The sequence below is a fragment of the Nipponia nippon genome, unplaced genomic scaffold, assembly GCF_047370975.1.
Source record: "Nipponia nippon isolate SJK-2023a ecotype South Korea unplaced genomic scaffold, ASM4737097v1 scaffold_14, whole genome shotgun sequence".
Lineage (NCBI taxonomy): Eukaryota > Metazoa > Chordata > Aves > Pelecaniformes > Threskiornithidae > Nipponia > Nipponia nippon.
The window spans coordinates 5970060-5997836 of NW_028262330.1; the positions used below are offsets into that span (position 1 = coordinate 5970060).

General features: G+C 68.7%; 4 protein-coding genes across 6 annotated transcripts; 1 reads left to right on the plus strand and 3 right to left on the minus strand.

Moving 5' to 3' along the window:
• Window positions 1-1441: 1441 nt before the first annotated feature.
• GPRC5C (G protein-coupled receptor class C group 5 member C) lies at window positions 1442-8506 on the minus strand. Of its 3 annotated transcripts, none has more exons than XM_087750969.1 (5): window positions 7996-8506; window positions 3619-4678; window positions 2898-2992; window positions 2494-2640; window positions 1442-2226 (listed from the first exon to the last, which is right to left on the minus strand). In XM_087750969.1, the coding sequence occupies exons 2-5, from the start codon at window positions 4634-4636 to the stop codon at window positions 2194-2196; spliced, it is 1293 nt and encodes a 430-aa protein (XP_087607095.1). In that variant the 5' UTR covers window positions 4637-4678; window positions 7996-8506; the 3' UTR covers window positions 1442-2193. The 3 variants fall into 3 exon arrangements, with proteins under 3 accessions (XP_087607095.1, XP_087607094.1, XP_087607093.1); XM_087750968.1 differs by lacking the exon at window positions 7996-8506 and adding an exon at window positions 5887-5980; XM_087750967.1 differs by lacking the exon at window positions 7996-8506 and adding an exon at window positions 4882-5135.
• A 1276-nt stretch (window positions 8507-9782) lies between these two features.
• On the minus strand, window positions 9783-12376 carry GPR142 (G protein-coupled receptor 142). Its single transcript, XM_087750971.1, has 3 exons — window positions 12154-12376; window positions 11661-11816; window positions 9783-11169 (listed from the first exon to the last, which is right to left on the minus strand). Exons 1-3 carry the CDS (start codon window positions 12311-12313, stop codon window positions 10301-10303), a joined length of 1185 nt encoding a protein of 394 aa, XP_087607097.1. The 5' UTR covers window positions 12314-12376; the 3' UTR covers window positions 9783-10300.
• A 3959-nt stretch (window positions 12377-16335) lies between these two features.
• Window positions 16336-20183, plus strand: BTBD17 (BTB domain containing 17). The gene is made up of 3 exons (XM_009466979.2): window positions 16336-16675; window positions 17958-18234; window positions 18494-20183. The coding sequence occupies exons 1-3, from the start codon at window positions 16336-16338 to the stop codon at window positions 19572-19574; spliced, it is 1698 nt and encodes a 565-aa protein (XP_009465254.2). The 3' UTR covers window positions 19575-20183.
• A 543-nt stretch (window positions 20184-20726) lies between these two features.
• Window positions 20727-27251, minus strand: KIF19 (kinesin family member 19). The gene is made up of 18 exons (XM_087751229.1): window positions 27139-27251; window positions 26993-27073; window positions 25695-25805; window positions 25488-25575; window positions 25265-25401; window positions 24976-25101; window positions 24716-24898; window positions 24476-24622; window positions 24251-24373; window positions 23646-23802; window positions 23418-23577; window positions 23149-23335; window positions 22574-22844; window positions 22265-22359; window positions 22051-22196; window positions 21822-21958; window positions 21336-21631; window positions 20727-20828 (listed from the first exon to the last, which is right to left on the minus strand). Exons 1-18 carry the CDS (start codon window positions 27151-27153, stop codon window positions 20727-20729), a joined length of 2562 nt encoding a protein of 853 aa, XP_087607355.1. The 5' UTR covers window positions 27154-27251.
• Between the last annotated feature and the right edge of the window lie 526 nt (window positions 27252-27777).

Below are 27777 nucleotides of genomic sequence, written 5' to 3' on the forward strand. Positions count from 1 at the left end.
TCCCGGCCCTCGATGGGGGTGTCCAGGGGGCTGCTCCCGGCACAGCACAGCCCGTGTCTGCTGGTGGGGCCGGCACGGCAGCTTCACCTGCACGGGACAAAGGCAGTGCTGTTCGGCGGCACTGTGCCGCAATGCCTGCACAAAGCGTTGCCTGTTGGAGCGGGGCCGGCCCCGGCTCTGCGGCCACTGCTGACGGCAGCCAGTGGGATCCCGGGCTTCCGGAGGGGCTGGGGCCGGACACGGGGAGCGGAGCCACCGGTAGCTCTCGTGTCCCCTGCCACAGCTGAATGGGGACAATCTTTGCTCCTCATTTTTCAGGTCACTCTGCTGTCCCCAGGACTGTCACCTCCTTCCTTGCCAACTGGGAAGGCAGGGCTCTGCCATACCGCGGCTGGGGACCACGGTGTCCTACGTGCGGGCTGGGGGCAGCTGCTGCATCAGCCCAGCTCAGCCTGGGTTGGGGCTGGGCTTGCAGGTGAACGCGCTGGGGATGGGGCACACGCTGGGGCCCTGCCGCGCCGTGCTGTGCCGTGTGGTGCCAGCAGCCGGGAGGCGGGCGTGCTGTGGTGGCGGCAGCCCTGGGGACCTCAAGTGCCTGGTGCTGCCGGGAGACGTCCCCGCTGCCGACTGACGCCAGGTAAACACAGGTGACGCAGCACAGCCCCAGGGGGCACGGCCAGATCCTGCTGCAAACAGCCGGCCCCCGCAGCCGTCCGTGGCCGCGCCTGCCACGTCCCCACAGCCGGGAGCGTGGGCACGTGCTGGCTGGCAAGGGCATGGTTTGGACGCCGCATGTGCCAAGCTCTTGCTTGTGCATCCCTCATGCGGGTGCCATGGCGCTCGTGCCTGCAGCCACGGGCAGCCCCACTGCCGCCGGCCCAGCTCCGGCTCAAGGAGACCAGGTCACCCATCTGCCCCCATGGAGCCATTTCAACGCCTGAATAATTCATGGCACTACCGGCGGTGGCCGCAGGCTTCCTGCCCGGCAGGAGAAATCGCTGCAGAGGGGAAAGGCAATCTGAGCAGGAGAAACCGCTCCCGACCTTGGCACGTCCTCCACGCCGTGCCACTTCCCGCCAGGCAGCCCATCTGCCCGTGGGCCGCCGGTCCTGCGCTGCCTGCCCTGCTGAGGCTGCCGGCTCCCGGCCCAGCAGCTCCATCTGTGTGCCTGGCCCCAGTGCATGCTGCTGCAGGGGGACAGGGAGCAGGGACTGGGGCTGGGGGATGCCAAGGGCCCTACTCTGAGCCCCCTGCCTTGTTCCCCGCTGTCCCCCAGGAGCAGGTCGTGGGGCTGAGCTTGCCGGCACCATGGCAGAAGCCCTTGGCCGTGGTGGGACCAGGGATGGAGGAGCAGCCGGTGGCACAGCTCAGTATTCCCTCCCCATTATGGGCCGCCTGCTACAGCACCATGTAGGAAAAACCACCTTTATTGGGGCTGACCTGAAAAAAAGGGAGAAGAGGAAGAACGAAAGAGAAAGCCACGAGGAGGGCGAGGGGCCCAGCTCCCTCCCTGCTCCCCGGGAGGGATTCCTGAGCCCCGAGGGGGGAAGGCACCAAGAAGGCAGCCGGAGCCACAGGGGCCGGGTCCCCAGCCCCAGCAAGGCACTGATCCCCGGACTCCGAGCAGCTCCCCCTTCCCCAGCAACGGGAAAACTGAGGCACAGTGGAAGCCAGGGCGGGGGAGAGCCTTCTGTCACCTTGTGCCCTGCGGCGGGACGGTGCCGGCTCGGCTCAGGGCCTGTGACGTCCCCAGGGCTGGCGAGGATCAGCGTCAAACCAGGGGCTCAGCGCCGGGGTGAGCCCTGGGCAGGAGTCCCACTGGCTCCCCAGCTTCTCCACAGAGGATGGTCCCTGGCCCGGAGGGGATGGGGTGTCCGTGTGCCACGATGGCAGCAAGGGGACGACTCGGGGTGGCCCCGCGGGAGCTGGTCCTTGCGGCAGGGACGGCAGCAGGGACACGGGGGTCCAGGCAGAGCTGGCGGCTTGCAGGTGCTGCGGCCAGGCGGGACGGGCAGGCAGGAGCGCTGGCTCCGGGACCACGTCCAGGCGTCCCCTGCACAGGAACCGGCTCTGGCCGCCGGATGGGGTGGGATGTACGCGGCAGGGCAGGATGAGGCTTGGCAAGACCTCAGGAGCGGGACGGTGGGGCCGTGGCTGTGCCAGCGCTGTGGGACCTGTGCCGCTGTGGGGGCTTCACCACCGGTTCCTGCTGTACGGGGACTGCACCTGCGGGCAGAGCGGGACAGTGCTGGGGTGGCGTGGCGGTGGCGGGGCTGTGGCACAGGCCAGCAGACCCAGCTCCGGCACCAGTGGGGAAGTGCAGCCATGCTCGCCCCTGCACTGGCTTGCCCTGGGGCACCGGAGTGCAAGGCAGAGCCATCCCTGTCCCTGCCCTCCCACGGGAGACGCTGTGGTGGGGACAGACTTTGCACCCAGTCGTGGGCTGGACCTCGGTGCCCGCTCCCCCGCCTGCTGCGTTGCACATTAACCCACCTGGCAGCTCCTGCCGTCCCGCTGGGCGCCAGCGTGTCGGGCCTGCGCCGCGAAGGCGTCCTCGGCTCGCAGCGTGGAGCTGGCGCTGCCGGCCGCCGGGCTGGCGGTGGAGGCACGGGGCAGGATCACGTCGTAGGGACCTTCGGTCTGCGGGGCAGAGGAGGGAGGGCTGCAGAGGCACTGGGAGCACCCCCAGCCCCGTGGGGTCCCGGGGGGGTGAACGCAAGGAGTGACCCCCACCAGCACCCTGTTACAGCAGTCCTTGGGACGTGGGGGCCAGGGGAGCCCCCACACACCCTGGCCCCCGTCCCGGCCGCTCTGGTTGAAAGCCCGTCCATCAGGCAGGGTGCGGCCGCCCCCGGAGAGCCCTGCTGGCTGGTGGTGCCGCGCGGCGTCGCACTTACCGGACCCTTGTGCATCAGAGCCATCTCGGTGGGCTGGTAGACGCTGGTCAGGAGCTGCCCGTTGTAGCCGCTGTACGGGGACACTGGCTTCTTGGCTGCAAAGAGATGGGGACGGTAAAAGGGGGGACCCACACAGCCATCCCCACCCCACTGGGGAGCTGCTCCTCGTTAGCAGGTTTAATGAGCTGACTCAGCAACCGGCTGCTCTGCGCCTTTCCCGGGGGACGGGAGGGATGTCCCAAGGGTTTGCATCACCGCGCTCCCGGCACAGCCCCTGCCCAGCCAGGGTTTGTTATTGTAGGGCCTCTTGGGAGGCAGGGTGGTGTGGGTGCTGCTCAGGAGCGCCCACCCTGCCCCATGGGCTGCAGACACCTTTGCTAGGGCAGGGCTGGCGCTCACCCACCAGTCCCTGTTGGGGCAGCCGACACCGCCCCATGTTATTGTAGGGTCTCGCGAGCAGAGTGGCTGCCTGGGGCGGAGGGCCGGGAGCCATGGGCACCCCGCACCGGGGAGGGAACACCCCTGCAGCCACTGAGCTCAGCCCAAACTGGTAGACCCAGCCCAGCGAGTTCTCGGGCGCCACAACAATGGCAGGCGTCAATCCCGGGCGGGTCGCGGCCAGACGTCTCGCCGCCCGCCCACCGCTGCCAGCCCCGGTGCCGGTGCCCGCCGCCAGCCCCACCGTGGGGCAAGAGGGTCCCTGGTGAGCCCTGGCACCTACCGAAGGAGGGCTCGTCCATGGAGAAGGCTTTGTTCTCCACAAACATGCTCTGCGACTTCTGCTCCTTGAGGATGGTCTCATAGCCCACCCCGCGCGTGGGGTAGACGTCGTCCTCGAAGGCCTGCTCGGGGCTCTGCCGCGTCACGTGCGTCACCTCGGGGATGATGTAAAGGAGGAGGAAGGTGCAGGCGTTGGAGACCAACGCGATGGCCAGTGTGGGGTCGTCCCAGCCGGGCTTCTCGCCTGCACTCTGGTTCCCGTAGAGGTACATGGCTGTCCATGCCACCCAGATGGCCATGGAGAGGCCAGTGGTGGCCAGGATGAAGGCGCCATGCTTGCGCCAGCAGCCGTAGCGGCCGCAGAGGGCCGGCCAGGCGGTGCCAAAGGCGGCCACCAGCAGGAACATGACGTAGATGAGCGCCATGACGAAGTCAGCGTCCGCCAGCTGGCAAGGGTCCGGGGAGCCGCCCTCCTGCCGCGCCACCGTGATGATGAGCCACTCGGCGTTGATGATGACCTCCACCAAAGCGAGGAGCAGGGCCACCGCCAGCGTCACCCAGCCCCGCGGGCCCCGGTTCCTCCGCACCAAGAAGTTGAGGGCCACGGCGTGCGCCAGCAAGCAGGAGAAGCAGATACCGAAGAGGACGCCAAAGAGGAAGCGGCGGGAGGTGCAGGTGGAGAAATCCGGCCCTACGATGAAGTCAAATGTCAGGCAGAAGAGCCCGAAGGTGCCCAGAAGAAAGAAGACCTGCGTGGCCACCAGGCTCTTCTTCTGGGGGTCCTGCATGAAGGGCAGGCTGGCCACCAGGACGATGGTAAGCACGAAGCTGGTCACCACGCCGAGGCTGGCCACGGCCTCCAGCACGATGCCCCAGGCTGCTGAGAGGTCGCAGAGGTTGTAGTAGAGGGAGGAGAGGTCCTTGCCGCAGCCCGAGGGAGGGGTGGTCTGTCCGCCGGCCACAGGGAGCAGGGCCAGCAGCACGCAGGCGGCTGCCGGCGGCACCACCGCAGCACCCATCCTGCACCGCGGTGCGGGCGCCGAGCGGGGCGTCCAGGGACCCTGCAGGAGAGAGGGGGCGTTAGGAAGCGGGAACTGGGGCTGCGGCTCAGCTCCTGGTGCTGCCTGTGCTGTCTCCAGGGCTCAGAGCATCCCTGCCCGCAGTCCCCGGCTGGGCATCCCCCCCACCGGGCCACGGTGAGCAACCGGGTCCTGGGCACAGCCGAGCCCACCCCAGTGCAGCCCAAAGCAGCCCCAAACAGCACCGGGCAGACATGCGTCCCCCGTTGGCTCCTCGCCTGGAGGCCGGAGGCAGCCGAGGGGGGCTCAGCCCCCTCTGCGCCCCACATGCTCCCTCCTGACATGGGATTTCTCTGAGCGCGGCCGGCTCTGGGGCTGTGCTGATCCCTTCCTCCGGTGCCGGGAGCGGGCAGCACCGTGTCGCCTGGCTTCCCCAAGAACACCGAATGTGGGCCTGGGCCGGTCGGCAGAGGTAACGCCCGGGGACAGGGCTGTCCCCTCGGCTCGTCTCTGTCCCCTCGGCTCGTCTCCATCCCCTCGGCTCGTCTCTGCGTGCCAGCGTGTTCCCCTTTCCACTTCTCCTGTCCCACTTCCCTCCTCTGGCTCTGGGCACCGACCCAGCGCAGGTCCCGTGTCCGGCGCTGCTGGCCACTGGCACGCAGGCAGCCGCAGCCTGGCACGGCACGGCACGGGCATGGCACGGCACGGGGGTCCCTGTCCCCACTCTTGTGACCCCGGGGAGCACGGGGTGGACACGGGGAAGAGGAGGCAGCGAGGAAGCTGCAGCCCCACTGCTGGGGGGGACGACGGGGACCCGGCTCCGGCAAGGTGACCCCGGGCTGGCACCCGGAGCCGGGACCCCCGCACCCCCCGCGCAGCCCCCGCCCCGCTCCCCGCACGGCCCCCGGCCGGGGCTGCCGGTCCGGGATGGGGACGGGGACCCCCGGGACCGAGCCCCCGCGCCTCCAGGGCCGCACCGGCTCCACCGCGCCCGGCCCGGCCGGTCCCCCCCGCCCCTCCCCGGCAGCTCCGGCCCGGTCCCCCGCATCCCCGGCCCGCTTCCCCCGCACCTCCCGGTCAGTACCGGCCCGCTTCCCCGGCGCTTCCGACCGGTACCGGACCCCAAACTTGGCCAGAGCCGCCGCCAACTCGAGCCCGGCGGGGGCGGACGGGTCCCGGTCCCGGGTCCCGGGTCCCCGATCCGTTCCCGTTACGGTTCCCGGTTCCCGGTTCCCCCCGGCCCCGCTCACCGGCTCCAGCGCCTGGTGCCCGGCCGCTCCGCCGTTCCGTGCCGTTCCGTGCCGGTCCCGCGGCACCGTGCGCGCCTGCCCGGCCCGGCCCCTCCCCGAGGTGCGGCTCTGCCCGGGGAGCGCGGCCGGGGCCGGCCGGGACCTGCCCCGCCACCGCGGCCGGGGGGAACCGAGCCGGGCCGGGGTCCCGCACCGGGCGGGGGTACCTGCCCCGGGGGCACGGAGGGGGCTTGGGGCGGGGAACGGTGCGGGGTGGCCGGGAGCGGGGCCAGAGCCCGGGCTGGGGGTGGGTATCGGCACGGGAGGCCAGCTGGCCATCAGTGGAACGAGTCTGGGGGGTCTCAGCCCGGAGGAGCTGGGTCAGCCCGGCCCTGCTGAGCTGGGGGGGGGGCACTGGGGGTTGGGGGATGGAGCCGGGGGGCTGCGCTGGGGCAGCATCACCCACACACAGGGCCTTGCACCGACCTCCTCTCAGTGCTGGGCCGGCGGCACCCGGCTGGTGGGTGGGCTTCCCGGGTGGGAGCCGGGAGCGGGACCCCGCGGGCGGCCCTGCCGTGTAAGGATACACCGGCTCCCGCCGGGAAGCCCCGAGGCGAAGGCCCGGAGGGGCCTCCCGGAGGAATGTCAGCTGACGGCTAAAGCCGGAGCCCTTGGCATGGCAGCAGGGCCCCAGAAAAGCCCTTCTTGTGAGGGGCCGGGGGGCCAGGGCAGCCCCGGCCCAGGGGCTTGGTGATCCCTGTCCCGGCGGGGGTGGCTGTGCACCCTGGGGCTGGGCACAGGCACCCCGCAGTCACCCCATCCCTTGGGCTCAGGGATGGGGGCAAGCTCCAGGAGACTCGGGGTGCCCTGGGGGACCCAGGGCCCTGCCAGCCCCGGGGGAGGTTTCCAGGCAGGCGTTGCTATTTTGGGAGGGTGAAGCAAGAGGGTGAAGGATGCAGACGAAAGTTCAACGCGCCTCCGGCTGGTCCTCCCCCAGCCCAGGCCGGGATTAAAACAATCCAAGGAGAAAGGGAGGCAGAGCCGGAGCTGGCAGCACCCGCGGCACGAGGACCGGCACCCGCCGGGGCCTGCGAGGAGGAGACGGCGTGCCTGGGCTGGGTGCTGCACCCGCTGCTGCCATCCCTCTGGCGCTGGGGCTGCCCGCTCTCCTGCCCTTCTTCTTCCTAAAGAGCGTTTGCCTTCAGGACGGCGTTTAGGGGAGGATCGTCCCTCCCTGCCAGGGCACGTGCACACGCGTGTGCTCTCGCATGGGCGCCGGAGCAGGGTGGCGCGAACGGAGGGCCTGCAGTGGCCTCCTGTGCCTCAGTTTCCCCAGGGAGTCGGGGTTCAGACTTGCAGGGCCTGGCAGTAGCCCCCACTCTCCGACAAAGGCTCAGCCTTGGATAACCGGTGCCAGGAGCGCGGGCTGGCTGCCCTGCCGCCCCCGCGCTGGCGCTGACCTGGGCCCAGGAGAGGCCGCACTGCATGTGGCTTCCTGCCGGCGGCTTCCTTCCGCCGCACGGGGCCGGCGGGTTTCCCAGCTGCTGACTCAGCATGAGCCCCCCCCTGCGACCCCCACACCCGCTGTGGGGCCGCTGGCGGGCGTCTGTCCCGCCGAGGCTGCGCTGCAGCCGCATGGCTTTCGCCCTCGTGTCCCCTCCACGGCGAGTGATTTCCTCTCCCATTCCTGTGGGGACCCTCCCGGCTTTCCAGCCTTTGCTGCACGCCCCTGGGGTTTTTGTAGGTCCTACAGAAACACCCTGCCAGGGAGGCGGCTGCAGGGTAGGTTGGGTGTGATGCCACCATGTGCTGGCTGCCTTGCAGGGACCAACCATGGGCTGCGAGGGACTGGCTGCCCTTGGTCCCCTCCTGAGGCTGCGTGCCGGGGCGGTTGGTGCCTGGCGCAGCCCTTTTGGCGAGGGCAGAGCGCAGTCCCGGTTCCCTGGTGCCCCAGGGGGGCTGGGGACCACAGTCCCCGTGGTGGGACCGGGCAGAGCCGGTCTCTCCAGCACAGCAGCTGCGGCAAGGGGCTGGGATGCGGCTTGGCACGGCACTGGGACCTGGGCCAGGCTTCCCTGCTGGCTCACTCCGAAAACATCGGCACGCCGGGCGCATTTTTTCCAGGTTTACCTTTCCTATGGAGCTGCAGGGCCGGGCGGCTGGCGTGGCTGGCACTGCTGGCGTGGCTGGCACGGTGGCACGGCTGGTGTGGTAGCACGGCTGGCACGGTGGCACGGCCAACTGAGCCCCGGCTCTGCGGCTCACCTTGCGAAGGCAAGAGCCGTACCTGGGGCCGGGGGGCCCCGCTTGTCCTCCCAGCTGCCTCCCTGCTGCCACTGCTGCTCAGGCCGGGGCTGGGGAGCTGTTTTCCACCCGAGCCGGTTCTGTCCAGACCAGAGCCCCCCTCGCCGCCGGCGGACGCGGTCAGCACATTTCCACCTCCCTCTCCAAGTAAATAAGCACTGGCTGGTGAAGGGGGGCCAGCGGCGGTCCTGGGCTGCCACAAGCGGGGCTGGAGCTCCTGCCAAACACTGCCCTTGCTGGCAGAGTCCCCCTGCCCCGTGGCCCCTCCAGCCCCGGTAAAGGGCCCTGGGGTGGGATCCGGCCCTGGAAGCCCACAGGGATGGGTGCCCGCTGGGTGAGCTGCGCCGGCCGGGTTAATATCTAATCTCTTCCCAGTCCTGCTCTCCTCACATGCCAGAATTAATGGAGCGAGCACCTCCCAGGTACCACCCGCGCCACCAGGTCAGGGTTTAACCCTGTCACCGGGCAGAGCCGGACCCTGACCGCCAGCAGGGTCTGCCTGCCTGTGCAGGGGACTGATCCAGCTGCGGGGCCCCGGCTCCATCGCGGGCAGGCAGGTGCGTGCCGGTGCCGGCGTGGGTCAGCCCCACGTCCTGGTGGTTGTGGCTCATCCCCACGTCCCGGTGGTTGTGGCTCATCCCATGAGCAGTGGGGGCAAACGCTGCACCCCATCCCACCCTGGTGCCAGGCACAGCTGGGGCTCGGTGGGGCGGGCAGGGGGGGTCTCCATGCCCTGCTTGGGGCAGCCCAAATCCCCCAGGGCGGCAGGCTGAGCCCCTGCCCCCCAGGGCAGCCCCCTGGGTGCTGTCCTGCCCGGTCTCTGGGGAATTAGAGGGGAAAGGCTGGTCTCTTTGGGGGGGATTATGCTAAGGACCTTACGTGGGAATTAGGGTGGGGAGCGGGATAGGCAGGGTTGGTGCGGGGTGCTGGGGGTGCCAGGGGTGCCAGCTCCCTGCCCCTGGGCTGTGCCAGCTCCGCAGGGCGTCCCGTCCCTGCCCTCTTGTGGCAGCTGGGGACAGGCAGGCTGGCACGGCACAGCCGCTCGCCCAGCATCGCACCACCTTGGCACTGGTGTAACGCTGGGGCTGGGTGCACTTGATGCAGGGGGGCATGGTGAGCCCCCTCCCTTGCAGCCGGTGGGAGATGCTGCACCCTTGCACTGGGGGGCACCCGGGGGCTGCAGCCTTGCAGGGGGGCTCTCCCGGGTGTCTCTGGGGGAATAATGGGGGGGCAATAAGCAGAGCCTGGAGCTGGGGTCTTACCGTGTGCCCAGGCCTCGCAGCTGGGGACACTGGACCCCGTGGACGTGCTCCCTCCCAGCACCCCCCCACCTCGGGCACCAGCACAGGAGCACTGGGGTGGGCAGGGCTGAGAGCTCGGGGCTGGGCAGAGGGACCCTGTGCCCGGGGGCACTGGTGCAGGGTGCCCCCATCCCGGCCACTCGCAGGGAGCCAGACCCAGGCAGTGTTTTGGTCTCAGCAGGGCAGTTTATGGAGGAAGAACCATCCTGCTGGCATCCAGCAGGCACTGTGTCCTTGCCAGGGCCTGCAGGAGCTCACCTGCGCCCGCCACCCCTCACCACGGCGCAGCCGTGCCCGCTGCGTTCCCCGGACCTTCAGTGTGGGCTGGAGCTGATGCAGGAAAGCAGCTGAGAGCATGGTCACGTTCCCTGGCCGTGGCCGGCCATGGAAGCCCCACAAACCCCATGGCTGTGGGCTGGCGAGGAGCCCAACCTGGGGGGGCACAGGGGGAGCAGGCAGCAGCTCCTGCCGCTGTGTCCTGTCCTTCCTGCCCCGTGTCTGAGTTTCCTGGGGGGCCGAACACCGCACGTCCCGAGGGGCTGAGCTGCCCGTCCCAGTGCAGCTCAGGGAGCGGGCAGAGGTCCCTGGGGTGCAGCGGGTGCTGCTGCCAGGCAGGGCAGCCCGATGGCCCCAGACGAGTGCAACCAGCCAGCTGGGCACAAACGCCTCCTCTTGCCACTGCCACCAGCACACGCGTTAACCCCCAGCTCTGCGGAGCGTGGGCGTCGCGGGGGCAGCATCCCCAAGGCAGGGTCTCGGGGCGATGCACGGGGCTGGGTGAGCACCGGGACCCTCGGCCGAGTGCCGCTCTGGCTGGCAGCAGCCCCAGCTCAGAGGGCCGTGCTGGCCAGCAGCTCCAGTGGTTTCAGGCCTGGGAGTGGGAAGCGGCCGCTGCCGGGCCGGGGGCTGTGGCGGAGGTGGGCCCGGAGCACCTCGCCCACCGTGCGGCGGAACGTCTGGCTGACGAAGCAGTAGAGGAAGAAGTTGAGGGTGGTGTTGAGCATGGCCACCATGTTGGCGATGTCCAAGGCCAGGTGCATGCGCCAGTCCCTCCTGACCGAGACCACGTAGAGGTGGCAGATCATGACGATGGTCCGCGGAGCCCAGAGCACGATGAAGATGGTGGTGACGGCCAGGAGGAGGGCCGTGGTCTTGCTGAGGTGGGATCGGCCACCCCCCGAGCGCCTCTGCCGCTTCAGCTTGCAGATGATGATGGAGTTGGTGGCCAGGAAGATGCTGCAGGGCAAGAAGTAGATGGTGACACAGTGCATCCACTTGAGCACCCTGTCCAGGGCGGTGGGGGGGTCGGCGTCACGCCACACATCCAGCCACCAGTAGAAAGGGATGCCTGTGGCCAGAGCCACAGCGAAGACGGCTGCGATGATCTTGCGGGTACGCTGTGGGTAGGAGACGGCGCGGTACCGCAGCGGGTGGCAGAGGGCCACGTAGCGGTCCATGGTCAGCAGGACGGTGACCCAGATGGAGGCATGGTTGGCCGTGAACTCCAGCACATTGACGGTGTGGATGAAGGCACTGGGCACCGCCCGGGCCAGAATGGCTGTCTGCAGGATGAAGCCCACAAAGATGATGAAGACCTGGGTGAGGATGTCGGAGGTGGTCAGGGCCAGCAGGTACCAGTACGATGACTTCTTGGTCCTTGTAGCCAGGCGGGACAGGGCCACAGCAGTCAGGACGTTCACTGGAAGGAGGGGGGCAATGTGTGGTGGTGAGACCCCAGGGCCCACAGCACCCGGGACCCTGGGGGTGCCCAGGCTCTCCCAGAGCTGCAGGGCGAGTGGCCCCAGGCCCCAGCTGGGGTGGGGAGCTATAAATATCACGGTGCAGTGGAGATTTGCTGAGCTGATTAATCTGTTCCGTGTGTCAGCCCAAGCAACGCAAATACCATCTGGCCCTGCTGCTGCGGCACCTGCCACGTGGGACTGGGCTTTAGAGCCGGGCACCGCAGCTGGGGCTGGCCCCGAGGCCAGGGGGGCCGTGGGGAGCAGGTTGGTTTCCCCCACCCCTGAGGACTCTCCTCCCCATCCCCAAAAGCCCCAGGGCTGGGACGGGAGCTGATGGTCTGCTGGCAGCCGAGGGCACAGGCTGGGCTGAGGGTGCACAGCTGAGATGAGGCAGGATGGGTGCTCCCCGCCATGCTCCCGGGCAGCCCCCCCACCCCAGACCCCTCACCTGGCAGCCCCAGCCCCAGCAGGAGGCTGTAGTACACGATGGGGAAGATGCCGACCATGCAGGGTGACCGCTCCGGCTCCAGCTGTGCCGCCTCACCAGCCCGCACCACCACTGTGCTGTTGGGCACTGGGACCATCGCCTTCCGCCACGGATGAGCTGCGAGGGGAGACAGGGATGGTCAGGGGACTGAGGGCCCCGGTGGCACCCAGGCAGGGGCTCAGCCGGGACATGGCACAGGGGGCTTGGGGCAGGTTGGCTCCCATGGGTGCAGTTGCCCCAGGTTTGCAGCCGTGTCTGCCTGCGATGGAACATTCTGGAGCTGCCCCTTGTCCATGGATGCTGCAGGAGAAGGGACCCAGGATCCAGCCCCTGTGCTGACACCGGGGTGACAGTCCCTGTCCCCACAGCAGAGGGTGGCCCTGCTGCTGGAGATGCTCCTTGTTTATCCCCCCTGGCTCCATTTATCGCCTTGAAGAAAATCGGATTAAAATACCGTGTTCTTGGGTGGCTGCCAGGGGGGTGAGGCCCTGGCTCCCGGCCCGGGCTGGGTGCCACCCGCCGGGACCCAGCGGTGGCAGGGAGGACCCAGAGGTGCCAAGGGGGGGGAGTCCCAGAAGGGAGGTCCCAGAGGGGCCAAGGCGGGGGGTGGCCATCTCCAGGCTGCCGGCCGGGTCCTCAGGCAGCCCCGCGTGGGGCAGCGGGGCCGGAGGAGTCTGGCAGCGGCCCTGCCCGCGCCCCGCGCCCGGATCGGGACCACCATTCATAAACCCGGGCGGCACCACCCCCACTCCCGAGCCCTGCGCTTCTATTGGCTAGAGGGGACAAGGCTTTACCCAATCAGAGAGGCGTCCTCCAGGATTGGGGAGGCCAAACCTGAGCGCTGCGTTCTGATTGGTCAGAATCCCCCCGCCTCCCCAAAAATCAGCATCTCGCGCGGGGGACCGGGACCCCCCGGGCCCTAGTGCTCGACGAGGGGGGGGGGTGCTGAGCCCGGGGGCGTGTGCGGGGTTCGGAGGGGGGGTCCTGAGCCCAGGCGGGTGGTACTGGGCACCGCTCCGGTCCCAGCGCCCCACAGGGACCCCAAACTGGCCCAGTCCCAGTCACCGCAGAGCCCCGACTGCTCCGGGGCCGGGGGGAGGTGGGGGGCTCGTCTCCCCCCGCCGGTGCTCCCGTTCCGGGCCCCCCAGCGATGGATCTGCCCCCCCCCCCCCAGCAGTGCCCGGCCCTGGCAGCCCGGGGGCTTTGGCCACTGCGCCCCGCCGGGATGGAAGCGGGGATCCTGGGCTGGGAGGGGGGGGGAGGCATGCAGGGGGATGCCAATTAACTGCAAATTAGATCTGGCTAATCAGCGGGGGCCGGTCCAGTCCCTTCATGTCCCCCAGGGAACTGGGGCATCGATCGGCTGCAGCTGCGGGGGGAACGCGTTAACCCTTTCCCAGCCCTGATCCCATTTTCTCTGTGGGGGATCTGGGTCCAGTCTGGTTCCCCCTGCGCCCTCCCCCTGCCCGGGGTCCCGCTCCCCAAGCCCTGCGGGAGATGGGCTCTCACCTCGGTGGCCCCCGTGCCACCCGTGCCGTGCCACCTTTCCTGGGGCCGGAGAGCCACTGGTGTCCGTGTCCTTGCGGATGGCTGTGTCCACACCAGTGGCCGTGCCCCCGCCGGTGGCCGTGTCCCCTCCAGCACCCGCAGCATCGCACAACCTCCCGAGGCGTGAGGGATGCGGGGCGGAGGGAGAGCGGCGTGGGCAGAGCCGCGGGCTGGGCTATAGCGGGGCAGGAGGACGTCCCCGGACCTCGCCGCTCCCATGGGGGCCAGGGATGGGGTCACCTGGGAAGGCTGTGCCAGCCCTGAGTGACCGTGACAGAGCTTGTCCCCACCCCAGAGCAATAGGGATGGTGGTCCAGGTGCTCAGGGACAGCTTGGGCCCCCCATTATACCCAAAGGCCTGTGTCACCAAGCTGGGGTGCATCGTCCCTGCGCCCGGACCCCCAGCTCCCCTCCTTTGGGTGCTGGAGCTCCAACTTCTGGCTTTCCCGCACACCCCGAGGCGGGCCGGGGCCCGGCAGAGGTGGGTGCGGGCAGGCGGGGCTGCCCAAGGCTGGTGAAGTGCTGGGGGCTGGCACGGGTTCCCCAGCCCCTGCCCTCTCCAAGCAGGCAGCCAGGGTCCATGGCCACCTCCGAGGACTCAGAGGAGCGGGTCTGCACGTGTGCACACACGTGTGAGCGTGCACGAGTGTGTGTGTCCGTGTGTGCCTGCCTGCGTGTCCCTGCTGGGCTTTGCTCTGTGTGTGCCTGGGTGCCCACTGGCACAGCCCCAGCGTGCAGAGGGTGCGCCGATGGCCCAAGCCAGAGGGGAAGCCTGCCCATGCCTCAGTTTCCCCAGCAGCACAGGTAGGGGTGGGAAGGCTGATGCTCCCTGCCCATCCCTGGGACCACTTACCCCCCTGACTCCTGCCCCCCCAGTGCCCCCCAGCCTGCAGGGGAGATGCCCTGTGCACAGCCGCGGGGCCAGCAGGAGCCACCTGGCACGGGTCGCTATGGTGAGCCAACCCTCCACCGCCTCAGCCGCAATTACCGGAGCCAGCACAGCTGCTCTCTCCATCTCCCCAGGGGCTGGGGGATGGATGCCCTGTTCCCTGGTGACCCCCAGCACCAGCACCATGGTCCCCCATGTTCTGCCATGGCCCACAGCCCGTGCCACCCTGCCCTGTGGCCAGCTGCTGCCCCCACGGGGGACATGAGGGTCCCTGGGCTGTAGGGTGCAGCCCGAGCTGGCACCGTGCCGGCGGCTCACCAGGCGCACGCTCCCGGCAAGCTGTTGTTTTGCAGGCAGGTGGTTAAATGAGGCATTGGTGGATGCGGTGAGCCATTAACCGGCTGTGCCGCGGCAGGGGCCCCTCGTCCCCCAGCCGGCCTGCGCCTCGCCGCGATGCAGGAATGCCCACTTGGGCTGTGCGCTCTGCCTGCACCCCGCTCTTGGGGCTCCCCTGCCCCACGGGGCCACAGAGTTTGAGCCCCGGCCCCACACCAGGCATGGTGTCGCCTGCCTGCCCGCCTGCCTGTCCCTGCGAGGGGCTGGGGAGCCCCGGGAGCACGGGACAGTGATGGCCGGGTGGCTTGTCCCCAGCCCCTCCACCCACGGGCCAGGGCCAGATGGGTAATCCACCCCCCCCGGGGAGCTGCAGCAACATCTGTCCACGCTTGACATCTGGAGACCCCATCTAAGCCCAGGCCCCTCACTCGCCATCCCAGGCCACAGCTGTGCTCGGGGATGGCGCTCCTTGGCCCCATGTCACCCTCTCCGCTCCCAGCCCAAAGCAAACCTGTCCTCAGAAGCCCTCGCTGGCATGAAAGCACCCCTGACAACCGTGGCAGCACCATGCCAGGGCCAGGCAAGCTGACGCAAAGGGGCAGATGGGCTGAGCACCCCCCACTCAGCTGGAGCCCCCCTGCCCAGCACGGAGCCCCGGCCACCACCATCCTACCCCACCGCATGCACCGATGGCCGCCTTTGCCCTGAGAACCGCTTGCTCCCTGTCCCGCCGGCCACGGCATGGCATCCCTCCTGCTGTGGGGTGCTGGCAGCGCTGGCCGCAGCACGGCATCCCCCCGTGGGTCTTGGAGAGGGAGCAGGGCGTGAAATAGGCACCAGCCACGCCGCGCTGTCACCTCGCTCTGCAGCTGAACACAAAGCTGCAATACCGCGGGCGCCGGCGCTAATCCCATCAGCGTGGACAGATACTCAATAACGGAGAATGGTTGATATTCCCCCGCGTGGCTCCAGCATTGCCACACACTGAAGGTCACAGCATCTCCCCGGCGGTGTCCCCAGGAGGGGGGGCCCGGCACTGCCTGCCATGGTATGCGGGGTCCTCCTGCACCCCGAGGTGACCTTGCGCAGTCGTCCCAGAGCTGAGTGCGGTGCCCGGCAGCTCCTGCCCAGCACGGCAGCCCACTGCCACCTTCACAGGGAGCCCTGGCGGTGGGGAAGGGGCTGCTGTGCCCGTGCAAGCCGGGCTGCTGCCATCTGTGGGATCTGTCCCCCCGGTCACGTCCCGGCTGGGAGTCCCGGTCCTGGGTCCCCACCCATGACGCCACTGAGGCCACAGCTAAAAGTGGAGTGCAGACACCCCCCTGCTCCCACCCCACTTGCTCCGGCTGTGCCAGCGAAAGCTCCCGCACAGAGGGGTGCCCATCTCCCGCAGCAGGGTGGGGGCACCCAGCGCCACCCCCAGCCCCATGCCCAAGCCGTGCCAGCCCCAGCGTGTGGCACCGGGGCTGCGGGTGGGGGGGGCAAACGCCACCTCAGCCTCATCGCGAAGCCCCTCAAGAGCTATCGTGGCAGGCGAGGTGCCAGCGGAGGCCGGCACAGGGCACTCGCACCGCACAGGCAGCCTCTTGGCTGCAAAGGCTGGGAAAAGGGCAGGCAGTTCCTGCCGGCAGCCCGGATGCCATGGTGATGGGCTGCTGCCGACATGAATACCCATGAGCCGGGGGGAGCGGGGAGGCCACGCCGAGCTGTGCCCTGAATGCAAAGACCCCGCTGCCGCATCCCAGTGGTCCAGCAGCACAAAGGGCTGTGGCCATGCGTGGGGCTCCGGCACGGCATGGGGCTGCGGCACAGCACGGCAGTGCCCAGCAGCAGCAGGAGCAGGCGGCAAATGGAGGTGCCCCCATGCTGTGCCAGGGCTCACCAGGGCACCCTGTCACGCCACCCTGGGGTGCGGGGCTGGGGTCCGGGGTCAGGGTGGGATGGATGGGGGCTGGAAGCGGTTCCCTTGGTAACAGCCGGTCCCAGTTTCCACCAATCGATGTGGCGGTGCGGGCGCGCGGGCTGGGAGGGCTCGTGGCCTACATAAGCTCCAGGCAGGCTCCGTGTGCCCGTGCCGCGCCGAGACCCGGCAGATGCACTTGCGAAGCCATGGCCAGGCTGACGGGCGCCCGGCCCGTGGCCGCCCGCCGCTGGGGCTGCGCCACTGCTGCCTTCCTCCTCCTCCTCCTCACCGTGCAAGCCGGTAAGGGTGGCCCTGGTGGGGGGAGGCGTGGAGGGGTCCCCATGCCGTGGGTCCTGCTGCCCTCGCTGGGTGCTGGGGTGGGGCTCGGACGCAGCACAGGTGTCCAGCGATGCCCGTGGGAGGCTGAACACGGCTCTCCAGCAGCCGTCGCAGCACCTGGGGAGGGATGGATGCAGCTCCTGGACGTACCATGCCCCATGGCCATGCCTCACAGTGCCCGGGATGTGCCAGCAGCGAGAGCCGGGCTGTGCTCACCGCTGCTCAGGGAAGGCTCGGTGCTGTGGGCAGTGATGTCCAGCACCGTGGGGTGAGGGGCTCCTGATCGATCCCCTTCCCCATCCCTGCTCAGCGGGGCTTAAGCCAGCACTGGGAAGAGTAATCCGCTGGATCGCCGGCCGGCGAGACGGGGATTTGAGAGAGATGGAGCCAAATTCACCCTGGGGGAAGGATGCTCCAGGGAGGGGGTGGGAGTCGTGCCAGGCATGAGGAAGAGGAGGAGAAGAAGGAAGGCTCCCCATGCCCGCTGGAGCACGGAGACCCCTCTCTTGGTCCCCATCCCGGCTGGGAGCTTGGCACTGGGGGGACATGGACATGGGAGGACGGTCACCCCCAGTGTGTGCCCACGCCGGGGCCAGGCTGGGCTGCCGGCACACACAGCCGGACGAGGGGAGCGAAACCTGGCTGGGCAGGAGGTGCCGGTTTTTGGCGTCAGCGAGGAGGCAGGGATCACACCGGGAGCAGGCATGGTGCGGCAGCTGCCTGCTCAATGGCACCAACCTGCAGTGATGCCGGGGCAGCCAGTGTCCCCAGGCTGCTCGGACTGTGGGGACCCCATCCCTGCGTGTGGGGGCAGAGCGTGCCCCATGTGTCAGTCCGGGATGCGGTGAGTCGTGGGCAATGCCCAGGGCTCGCTCTGCCTGCGGCGGGGACGGGATTGGGTCTGGCAGACCGGGCTGCAAGCCAGTGCTGCCCGGCACAGGGCCATTTCCCAGCACGTCCCAGCCTGGGACATGGTGGTCTCACCCCTTCTGCTGCAGAAAAGCAGTTTTTTGGCTCTCAAGGAGACAAATGTCCCCATGTCCCCTTGTCGTCCCCACACCCCCTTGGCACCAGCCAGCCCTTTGGCACTGGGGGGAGCAGAGGGAGGATGTGCACAAAGCCAGGCTTCCCCAGCCCCCGTTAACCATGCATCGCCCCACAGCCGGGCCCCACTCTGCTGTGCCCCATCACCCCGTGCCCAGTTCTTGGGGTGCAGCACTGGGACCTTCCCATCTCCCCGCAGCCCAGAAAGCCGACCTTAGCAGTGACGCCACGGCGGCCACCATCAACCACTCGCTGACGCTGCTGCAGCGGCTGCAGGAGTTGCTGCAGAACGGCAACGGCAGCGACTCGGTGCTGCGGGTGCGTACGGCCGCCTCCGATGAGGCCAGGGTCTTCCACACCCACCAGCTGCTGCTCAGCCTCCAGAGCGAGGTCTTTGAGAGCCTCCTGCGCAACCAGAGCGTTGTCACCCTGCACGAGCCGCCCGAGACTGCTGCGCTCTTCGAGAAGTTTATCAGGTATGTGGGGACCCCAGGGGATGGGGACATCAGGAGGGACACAGCTCCTCTGGGAACCTCGCTGGGAGGGATGCAGCCAAGGAGGGAGGATGCTCGCTTGGGGACCACGGGGACCCCACGGGATGGAGATGCCTGGAGGAATGCAGCCAAGGAGGGAGGATGCTCCCCTGGGGACCGTGCTGCTGGAGCCTCGGGCTAGGCGACAGATTGGGAAGCGGATGGGGGGACATCAGTGTCACCGGCCCTCACTCTGCCCCAGGTACCTGTACTGCGGGGGGGTCTCCATCCTGCTGCACCAAGCTATCCCCATGCACCAGCTGGCCAGCAAGTACCGGGTGTGGGGGCTGCAGCGTGGCGTGGCTGACTACATGAGGACCCACCTGGCCAGCGAGTCGAGCCAGGGCCACGTGGTGGGCTGGTACCACTATGCCGTGCGCATCGGGGACGCGGCGCTGCAGGAGAGCTGCCTCCAGTTCCTGGCCTGGAACCTCTCGGCCGTGCTGGGCAGCGCCGAGTGGGGCTCGGTGAGCGTGGAGCTGCTGCTGCTGCTGCTGGAGCGCTCTGACCTGGTGCTGCACAGCGAGCTGGAGCTCTACACTGCCGTGGAGGGCTGGCTGGGCCGCCGGCAGCCCGAGGATCCCGTGGCCGAACGGGTGCTCCGTGCCATCCGCTACCCCATGATCGCACCCAGCCAGCTCTTCCGGCTGCAGGCGCAGTCGGCGGTGCTGGCGCGGCACTACGGTGCGGTGCAGGACCTGCTCTTCCAGGCTTTCCAGTTCCATGCTGCCTCCCCCCTCCATTTTGCCAAGTATTTTGACGTCAACTGCAGCATGTTCCTGCCCCGCAACTACCTCGCGCCCAGCTGGGGCTCCCAGTGGGTCATCAACAACCCGGCGCGGGACGACCGCAGCACCAGCTTCCAGACGCAGCTGGGTCCCAGCAGCCATGACGCCAGTAAGCGGGTGACCTGGAACGTCCTCTTCTCGCCACGCTGGCTGCCCGTCAGCCTGCGCCCTGTCTACTCGGACTCGGTCTCGGGCGCCGTCCAGCCAGTGCGCATCGAGGATGGTCGCCCCCGGCTCGTCATCACCCCAGCCATGAGCAGCCCCGACTTTGCTGGCGTCAGCTTCCAGAAGACAGTGCTGGTGGGTGTGCGGCAGCAGGGTCGCGTCTTGGTGAAGCACGCCTACAGCTTTCACCAGAGCTCAGACGAGGCGGCCGACTTCCTCGCCCACGCCGACCTGCAGAAGCGCACCTCCGAGTACCTCATCGACAACTCCCTGCACCTCCACATCATCATCAAGCCCGTCTACCACTCCCTCATCAAGGTGAAGAAGTAACAAGGCAGAGCCAGGTCCCACAGCTGGACTGGCCCCAGCCCCGCAGGGGGGGCTCGCGCTTGGTCCTCCTGCTCATAGGTAGACGGAGGTCTCCGTGCCGGGGGACCCTGGGACTCCTCTCCGCCGCCCACCCCTCCCCGATTGTCCCCTGCCACGTCCCGTCCCCATCGTTGTCCCTGGGTGCCTGCGGGGAGCTGGGGACGAGGGACACTGTGAGCCCCCCAGCCCTGTGCAGGTGGTGCGGGGGGCAAAATGTGCAGCCCACAGCCGCGGGTGCAGCCCCGTCCCAGGCTCACAAACCCCAACGGGCGAGAAGATGGGGACAGGGACAGCCCAGCCCTCCTGTGATGCCAGCCCTGTGGCACTGGGGTCCCTCTGTGCCGGGCAGCAAGGCTGTGGCACTGGATGTGGCTGCTGGCATGGGTACCCCGGCAGCAGCACCCCAGGGCTCGGCGGTGAGCTGGGTGGGTGCCCAGGTTGGGGCAGGTGGTCCGGCTGCCTCCCCCGGCGGAGGAGGCCTCGGGGGCACCATCCCCGCTCATGGCTGGCAGCTGCTTCATCCCTGCGTGGGCACCCTCCACCCCCTTCCTAATAAAAGCAGAAAACGAGCGTGGGGCATGCAGGGGCATCTTTGGGGGGGTTCCCCATCCCCAGGGACAGGCAGGAGCGCATCGGGCTGTGCACAGCAGTCACACCACTCCCTGGCTCAGCACGGCTGCTTTTAATGTAACCCCTTGGAAAGACAAACGCCCATCCCGAAGCTCTGTGCCCAGGTGGCCCCATTGGTACCTGGTGGCACTGGGTGCGTGGCTGCATCTGCTGGGTGCTGAGTACTCACAGAAACCCTTCCTGGAGCAGCCACGAGGCTCTGGCCGGGGTCACTGCCTGGCATGGCTGCGTCCTTCCCCAGGGACTTGGGTCCCTGCCTCGGGGTGGGTTTGGCACGGGGAGGGCTGGCCCCCCACCCTGCTCCCTGCCCCTCTCCGCCAGCCGTGCCCACAGCAAGGTTGGCACCAGGAGGCTGCATGGGCACGGGGTACCACGGGCAGCCCTCGGCATGGGGCATGCCGCGCGGTGCTGGGCCTGGCAGGACAGGTGCTCAGCCCGCTGGCTTGGCACAAGATCTGGTCCCCTTCCAGCAAGGTGCTCGGCTTAGTACCGGTGACTCCCTCCATCCTTGCCGGAGGCCCTGGCACTGTTCCTGGTCATGCAGCCGAGCCGCGGGTGCTGGCCCTTCATGGGGCTGGTGGGGAGCTGGAGGGGGAGAGGCAGAGACGGGACCCCAGCACCTGGGGAAGGGCACTTCAGCAGCAGCTCTGGGTGCGGGGCTGGGGCGTGGGGTGCGAGCGATGGCCCCTGCACCCCGTCCCCATCCGGGGGCTCACCTGGCAGCTGCCCATACAGGGGCTTTGCTCCAGGCAGGGCTTTGGGGGGGCCCTGGGTGTTGGCTGCCTGCACCCCTGCCGGCACAGCGTGCTGGGAGCAGCTCTGCAGCATGTTGGACAATGACGAGGGTCCCCTGGGGGCCACCAGCTGATGGAGAGAGGGTCCGCGGGCATGGCACTTTGGGGAGGAACCATGCTGCGTGGGGTGGGGGGGACGACGCATACCGTAGGGTGCTGACACCCCAATGGTGGGCAAAGGGATGCCAAGGGGAGCTGGGGGTGGCTTTCCCACCCTGCCCTCCCCAGGGCACGGCACCGCTGCTGGCGGAGCTCCACTGCCTTGCCGGTGGCACGACCCCCCCATGCCTGCACCTACCCCACAGCCCGTGACCTCGAAGGACCGTGACCGCCTTGATCTCCTTCTGCCACCCAGCGACTCCTCCCTCCTCCCCACCTCCTTGCCGCCCTTTTTGCACACCCGCAGCCTGGCGCCCGGGGAGCCGGTGGCTGTCCCCACCAGGCTGTCCTCACTGGCGTCGTGCTGCAGCCCGGGGCCACCTTGCTCCTCCGTGAACCCTGGTGGGTGTGAGCGGGTGCTCTCCGGGATGCGGGACCAGTGCCGGGTGGCCTTAGCCAGGATGCTCTTGGTGCTGCTCGACATCTCCTGGCGCCCTGCAGCATGGTGGGACCATCAGCAGGGCACAGCTGCCCACCCAGCCCCGCCGGCCACTCTGCTCACCCCTGCCTGCTGCCACCGCTGCCTCCGAGCCGGTCCCACTGCCCGGGGAGGAGTCATGCCGGGTGCTCAGGCTGGCCCATGACGTGTGCCGCTGGGACACACAGCACTCATAAGCATCCCCACCTCGGGGCTTCGATGCCGGCAGCACAGCTGTGCTCACCTGGCCCACCATGCCCCGTCTGGGAGGTGAGGTGGGCACCGCCGTGCTCCCCAGCTGGTGTGCCCGTGGGATCTTCTTGAACATGGGGGTCAGGGCGCTGCTGGAGAGGGGACACCCCTTACCCACTGCTGTGGTGGCTGTGGGGCATGTGCAGCCCCGGGTACCCAGGGGGTGGTGGATGCCCACTTGTACCTGTCCCCCGTGGGGCGCAGGGGTGGGAGGGCATCATGCCGCAGCCGCGTGGGGCGCTCGCGGCTCTGTGCCCACGCGCTGTCCCGGTCCGAGTCCGGCAGGCTCCCTGTGCCGGTCACCTGTGGGATCTTGGGCAGGGACGTGCCCTGGGCAGGGGACGGGGGTGAGTGCCCTGCCTGGGGCGTGTGGGGGGTACCCTGCCACCCTGCCTTACCTCGAGGGTGCCAGTGTCCCCGGGGCCCCCCGCCAGCTCCCGCAGGTAGGTCTCGTACAGCTCCTCCAGCGGCCGTGGCACCGACAGCTGGTGGTCTGCCAGCGAGAGGGCAGGGCGGTGAGCATCAACTGGGCTGCGTGCCACGCCACGCCGGGCTCAGGTGGCAGTGTTGCGGCTGTGTCACGACACCGGGGGGACTTTGCATTGCAGCGCGTCCCATTGCAATAACCCGGTGACACTGCAGGACTCCCACTGCCACAACACACAAGAGGCCCCTTTGACATGGCAGAAGTCACGAGAGGGACGCACCGGAGATAAGCTGTCGCTGCTGGTGGATGATGCGGGTGCAAAGGGCCCGATGCTCGTCGAAGCGCTGCGTAGTGGCAGCCAGCGGGTGCCGGAGGCCACCCTTGAGCAGGGTGCGGGAGTGCATCTCTGCCATCTCCAGCTCCAGCTGGTGCAGACGGCACAGCAGGGCCAGCACCTCCCGCTGCTCCTCCGAGCTGCTCCGACGCTGCAGGGCCTCCTCCAGACACCACACAGGCTGCTGGCTCTGCTGGAAGTGCCGCGCCAGCTCTGCCTGCAGGCATGCAGCGGGGTTAGGGTCCCTGCCCACAGCCAGCATCCCTGCCACGGGATAAGCATCCCTGTCTTGGGATCAGCATCCCTGCCCATGGCCAGCATCCCTGCCACAGGGTCACCATCCCTGCCATGGTGCCAGCATCCCTTCCAGGGCCCCTTGCCCCAACCCACACCCCACTCTGTAAGTATCCATCTCCCTCCAGGACTGCTGGGGGACTCATGCTGCTGGGCTGAGACTTGTCAAACTCAGCTCCACAGTGACGGGGTTTCAGCTGCCGGCGGTGGGGAGAGGGCTCCCAAACCTTCCGCGGCTGGAGCCTGCTCTGCTCCTCCACCAGAGCCACAATGCTCTTGTGGGCAGCGGCCACGGCGGGTGGCTCTGGCACGTCCAACCGCTTGTCCCCCATGTCCGAGTCCCTCTTGCTGTCACTGGGGCCGTCCAGCTCCCCCTGCCCCTCCTTGCTCCAGTGCCAGCCCCGCTGTGTCCTGCTGTGGGGAAGAGGAGGTGGTCTCACCCCCAGCCTGGCTGGCCAGGGGACCCCATCCCCGGGGGGGCTTTGCACCCACGTACTGGGCGAGGGCGAGGAGGTGCTGGGCGTGCAGCTCGGTGCCCTCCAGCCGGAGGAGGAGGTGGCGCAGGGCTGCCTGCTCGCAGCAGGCACCAAGCAGCTCCTCCTGCACGCAGCCCAGCTCCGGGTGGGTGCAGCGGGCACCGTGTAGCTGAACCTGGGCTGGAGGCATGGGGCATCAGCGCCAAGCCCTGCGGGGCTGAGGGAGGGCAGGGGGGGCCAGGCCGTACCCTGGATGTAAGGAGTGTCCCGGCGGTCACCCTGCCTTGGCTGCCCTGGCTCAGTGTCCCCCTTGCCCTTGAGGTGCTTGATCTCCCTGTGCAGGTCAGCCACGACGTTGCCATACTGTGCCACATGGTATGAGACACTAAGCAGGTTGTCCCTCACCTGGGACGGGGCTGGTGTGAGTGTCCCGTGGCCCCAGCTCAGCCCGGCCCCAAGCAGGGTCCTAACTGGGGTCCCTGAGCAGGACAGAGCTGGTGGAGCAGGTCCCCAAGTATATCTCTGAGTAGGATCCCCAAGCAAGGTCCGCAGGCAGAACACAGCTGTGTCCCTATAGGGTCCCCAAGCTGTGTCCCCAAGCAGTACATGGCCATAGAACATGTCCCCATAGGGTCCCCAAGCCATGCATGGCCATGGAGCAGGTCCTGAGCATGCCACAGCCAGCAGAGCAGTGCCCCAAGTCGTTCCCCTGCTCCAGGCACCCATGGGGCAGCGTAAGGACAAACACCTCGTGCCCTCCCTCTTGGGGGGCAGTGGGGCCAGGGCTGCTTGGGGAGGGGGCCAGGAAAAGGCTGGTGCCCAGGGTGGAGGGTGCCTGCGCTCCCGGCCCTACCGTGGTGCAGATGCTCTTGGCGCGGTGGGCGTAGGTGAGGGTGCTGCGGGACTCCTCGAAGGCGGTGCTGGCTGGGCTGATGTGGGCGATCATCACTGTGCGGCTGTTGCCCCCGAGTGAGTCCTGGCCACGGAGAGTGTGGCTGAGAGGGACCGGGGCAGGGGCAGCCTGTGCCCCCTCCCCAGTTTGGACCCCGCCGAGGGGAGCTGGGACCCCTGGCCACACCTTGAGCAGGCGGGTCAGCTTGCTGTCGCGGTAGTTGATATACTTGGTGCTCGCCTGGTTGCTCAGGGCCTTGATGCAGTTGCCCAGGGCCAGCAGTGAGCGGTTGATGTGGGCTCCCTCCTTCATCCTTTGCCCACGGTTCTGCGTCTGGGAAGGGAGGGGAAGGCAGAGGCAAAAACTTGGCAAAAGAGGGGCTGGGGGGGCTCCCTGGCCTTGCAGCCCCCCAGGCCGGTGCTGTACCTGCGCTGCCCGTTCGGAGCCCGCCAGGTCAATCATGAAGAGGCGGCCACGGTGCAGCTGCCTGCCCTGGCGCCGCTGGCGCACGGTGACCTGCAGCACCGCGTGGGAACGCGACGAGGTGCGGTTGGCGGCTGTGGGCTCCTGTGTCCGCTGCCGGTTTCCCCGCGCTAGCAGCTTCATGACCTGGGGCAGATGGGCAGCGCCGGGCAGGGGGGACTCACCAGATCCCCCCCATGACCCATGGTTGCCCGCTGGCTCACCTCCTCGGCGTTGATGGCAGAGACCTCAGTGATGCCGGCCACCTGGACGGTGCCGCTGGCATCCTCCCGCAGCTGCAGGCAGCCCAGCGAGGGGTTCAGCAGATCCCGGATCATCTCGTTGTAGATCTGGGCAGGGGGAAGGAACTGGGCACGTCCCCTCCAGCATGGGGACCCGCGGGAACACAGCATCCCACGCTGGGTGCAAAGACGCCCGGCTTGGGGCCACGTGCCATTTGCTGTCCCCTGCCCTCCCCGGGGAGGGGGACGTCCCTGAGCCCCCCCGCCGCACCTCGAGGTAGGACATGGAGACTTCATACTCCGTGTCACTGCTGGTGTCCTCGATGGCCTGGAAGAGGTCGCCCAGGGTGCGGGTGCAGATGCCGGCCTCGCCGTCGGTGCCCAGCATGGTGTAGGTCTTCCCACAGCCTGGGGGAGATGAGGGGGCTCGCTCAGGGCTGGGACCCCCCCCATGGCCACAGAGCTGGCCCCCTCCCCGGCCCCACACCTCTCACCAGTGGGGCCATAGGCGAAGACGGTGGCATTGTAGCCAGAGATGACGCCCGCGATGAGGCCCCGGGCGGTGGCACAGTACACGGTCTCCTGAAGGAGGGAGAGAAGCCCTGGGGTGCACCCTGCTGTCCCCCACCTCCACCCGCTGCCCCCAGCACCCCAGCCTGCCTCCCCCCGCCCTGCATCCCCCTGTGCCCTGAGGGACCCACCTGGGTGGCTGTGGAGTCGAAGGCCACGTCAAAGATGTAAGATTTCTCCCGGGAGCGACAGGCACGCAGGACATCATCGAGGTCTTCCATAGGGTCTTGCAGCACCACAACCTGCCAGGGAACGTGAGCGGGGCTGGCCAGGGGGCACGCACTGGCCCCGGGCACCCACCACCCCTCTGCTCCGGGGTCACCTCCAGCCTCCTGTGGAGGTACAGCACACGCTGGGCATTGCGCTGCCATTAATGGTGCTAATTAGTGCCCGGTTGGGCCCTGAGGTGTAATGAGGTGCTGAGAGCCCCGTGGGCTGCTGGCATAGTGAGCACAGACCCCCCAGGAGGTGCATGGACAGACGGATGCACCAGGATGCTCTCCCCAGCCCCGACACAGGGGTGGCCCTGCAGCACGGCTCCCCGGGAGCACCGGAGTGGCCCAGGTCTGCTGAGCAGCTCCATCCCGGCCAGTGGGCAAGGGGCAGTGGGAGAGCACATCACTGTGGGCATCCCTCCCCTGCTTTGCCGGAGCCAGTGTCGCCTCCGTGCCAGGGCACAGGAGGTGCCCAGGCCGGTGCCGGTGCTGGCGGCATGGGGCCCTTTGTGCTCCTGAATTGTCCCATTGTCCCCAGGCTGAGCTGAGGCTCAAAGCCAGCTCTGTGCGCGGTGCCAGGGGACCTGCCGGCTGCACCCACCTGGGCACGGCGGCACAAAGGCTCCTCTGTGAGCACGGCCCGCCAAGGTGCCCGCTGCCTGGGCACCGCGAGGGGGCTGGGGATGCCGGCGCCATGCAGGGACCCTGCGTGTCCCCGTCCCTGTGTGGAATAGCCCCTCGCAGGGTCCCCTGCTCCCAGGGTCCCTGCTGGCTCCCATTGCAATCCAGGTTTTGACCTTTCCCCGATGCAAGCTGCTCCCTCGCTGCTGCCTTACTTCCACCTCCGCCCGCCTTGCATGGCCCCCCCTCCGCCCAGGGCTGGGGACGGGGACAGGCAGCGCTGGTGTCCTACTGCGCTGCAGGAAGGGGGGCTCCTGAGCCAGAGCCCCCAGAGTTTCCCACCCTATTGCTTTGTTATTGTAGGGTCTCCTGCAGGGGCTGTGAGGCTGCAGGGTGCCCCCCCAGCCTGTGCCTTGCACACGTGGGCATCACACAGAGCGCTGGGTGCTGCCAGGGACATCCCGGGGCGTGCAGCGCACCGAGGGTCGCATCCTGCACTGGGGTACCTCGCCCTGTTGACCCGGTGGGATGGGCGAAGCACCAAGGCCGGGCGGTGCCCAGTGAACCTGTGGCTGCCCATCCTGTGGCCGTACCTGCTCATCCACGCGGTGGGCGATGGGCCTGGCCCCCTCCGCCAGCTCGGCCGTGCTCATCGGACGGATGCGAAGAGCCACCTGCAAGACACAGGGAGGTGAGCGCGGGGTGGCAGGGATGGGGAGAGGGGGACGGGGACACGGACCTGCACGCAAGCCATCACTGCGGGGTCCAGCAGCCGCGGCTTCGGCGGTGCAGTGTCGACGCAGCCCCCGGGACCCCCCCATGCCCGGCGCTGCAATTAGAGGTTCATTTTCCTGGGACGAAAGCGAACACCACTGGCTCTGGCCTTAAAGGGGCAGCCGGGCAGTGTGCCCTCCTGCTGGCACCCGGCCCCTCGCTGACGTGGCTCAGGGATGGGTGAGCCTGCAGTGGCACAGCAGGAGTGGGGGGACCATGGCAGGGGCTGGTGCCAAGCCTCTGTGCCCCCAAAACCCCCAGGGTGCCCCAACGGCATCTGCCAAACCAGCCCTGCGGTGCCAAGGTGCGGCAGGGACGGCTGCTCCGTGGGGTGGCAGGACAGGCAAGCCACGCCAGCCGCCCCATCCCCCTCACGTCCCCCCCTTCCTGCCGCATCCAACCCTGTGGGGCGCAGCCGTGGGGCACCCTGGATCCAAGCGTTCCCACTGCCCTCGGCAGTGGTGCTGCTCCCCTCGGGGACAGTGTGCCACCGGCCAGGACTCACTGGTCCTTGTGGTCCCCTGGAGCCTTCGTGTCCTTGCCAGGGGCCGAGGGGAGCCTGTGAGCGGAGGTGCCCCACGTGGGGTGCATGGGGTGTGCTGAC

Excerpts from the sequence above, each read along its gene's own strand:
- BTBD17 (XM_009466979.2), top strand. The coding sequence starts at position 16,336 with ATGCTGTGCCAGGGCTCACCAGGGCACCCTGTCACGCCACCCTGGGGT. Across the intron at positions 16,676-17,957 it reads CCTCCTCACCGTGCAAGCCG|CCCAGAAAGCCGACCTTAGC; the intron begins GTAAGGGTGGCC and ends ATCTCCCCGCAG. Across the intron at positions 18,235-18,493 it reads CTCTTCGAGAAGTTTATCAG|GTACCTGTACTGCGGGGGGG; the intron begins GTATGTGGGGAC and ends ACTCTGCCCCAG.
- KIF19 (XM_087751229.1), bottom strand. Across the intron at positions 25,102-25,264 it reads TCTCCATGTCCTACCTCGAG|ATCTACAACGAGATGATCCG; the intron begins GTGCGGCGGGGG and ends CCCCCTGCCCAG. Across the intron at positions 24,374-24,475 it reads AGCTGACCCGCCTGCTCAAG|GACTCACTCGGGGGCAACAG; the intron begins GTGTGGCCAGGG and ends CTCCGTGGCCAG.
- GPR142 (XM_087750971.1), bottom strand. The coding sequence starts at position 12,313 with ATGGCCACCCCCCGCCTTGGCCCCTCTGGGACCTCCCTTCTGGGACTC. Across the intron at positions 11,817-12,153 it reads GGCAGCCACCCAAGAACACG|CTCATCCGTGGCGGAAGGCG; the intron begins GTATTTTAATCC and ends CTCCCCTCGCAG. Across the intron at positions 11,170-11,660 it reads GCTGGGGCTGGGGCTGCCAG|TGAACGTCCTGACTGCTGTG; the intron begins GTGAGGGGTCTG and ends CCCTCCTTCCAG.
- GPRC5C (XM_087750967.1), bottom strand. The coding sequence starts at position 4,980 with ATGTCAGGAGGGAGCATGTGGGGCGCAGAGGGGGCTGAGCCCCCCTCG. Across the intron at positions 2,993-3,618 it reads CATGGACGAGCCCTCCTTCG|CCAAGAAGCCAGTGTCCCCG; the intron begins GTAGGTGCCAGG and ends ATCTCTTTGCAG. Across the intron at positions 2,227-2,493 it reads GGGACGGCAGGAGCTGCCAG|GTGCAGTCCCCGTACAGCAG; the intron begins GTGGGTTAATGT and ends CTCTGCCCGCAG.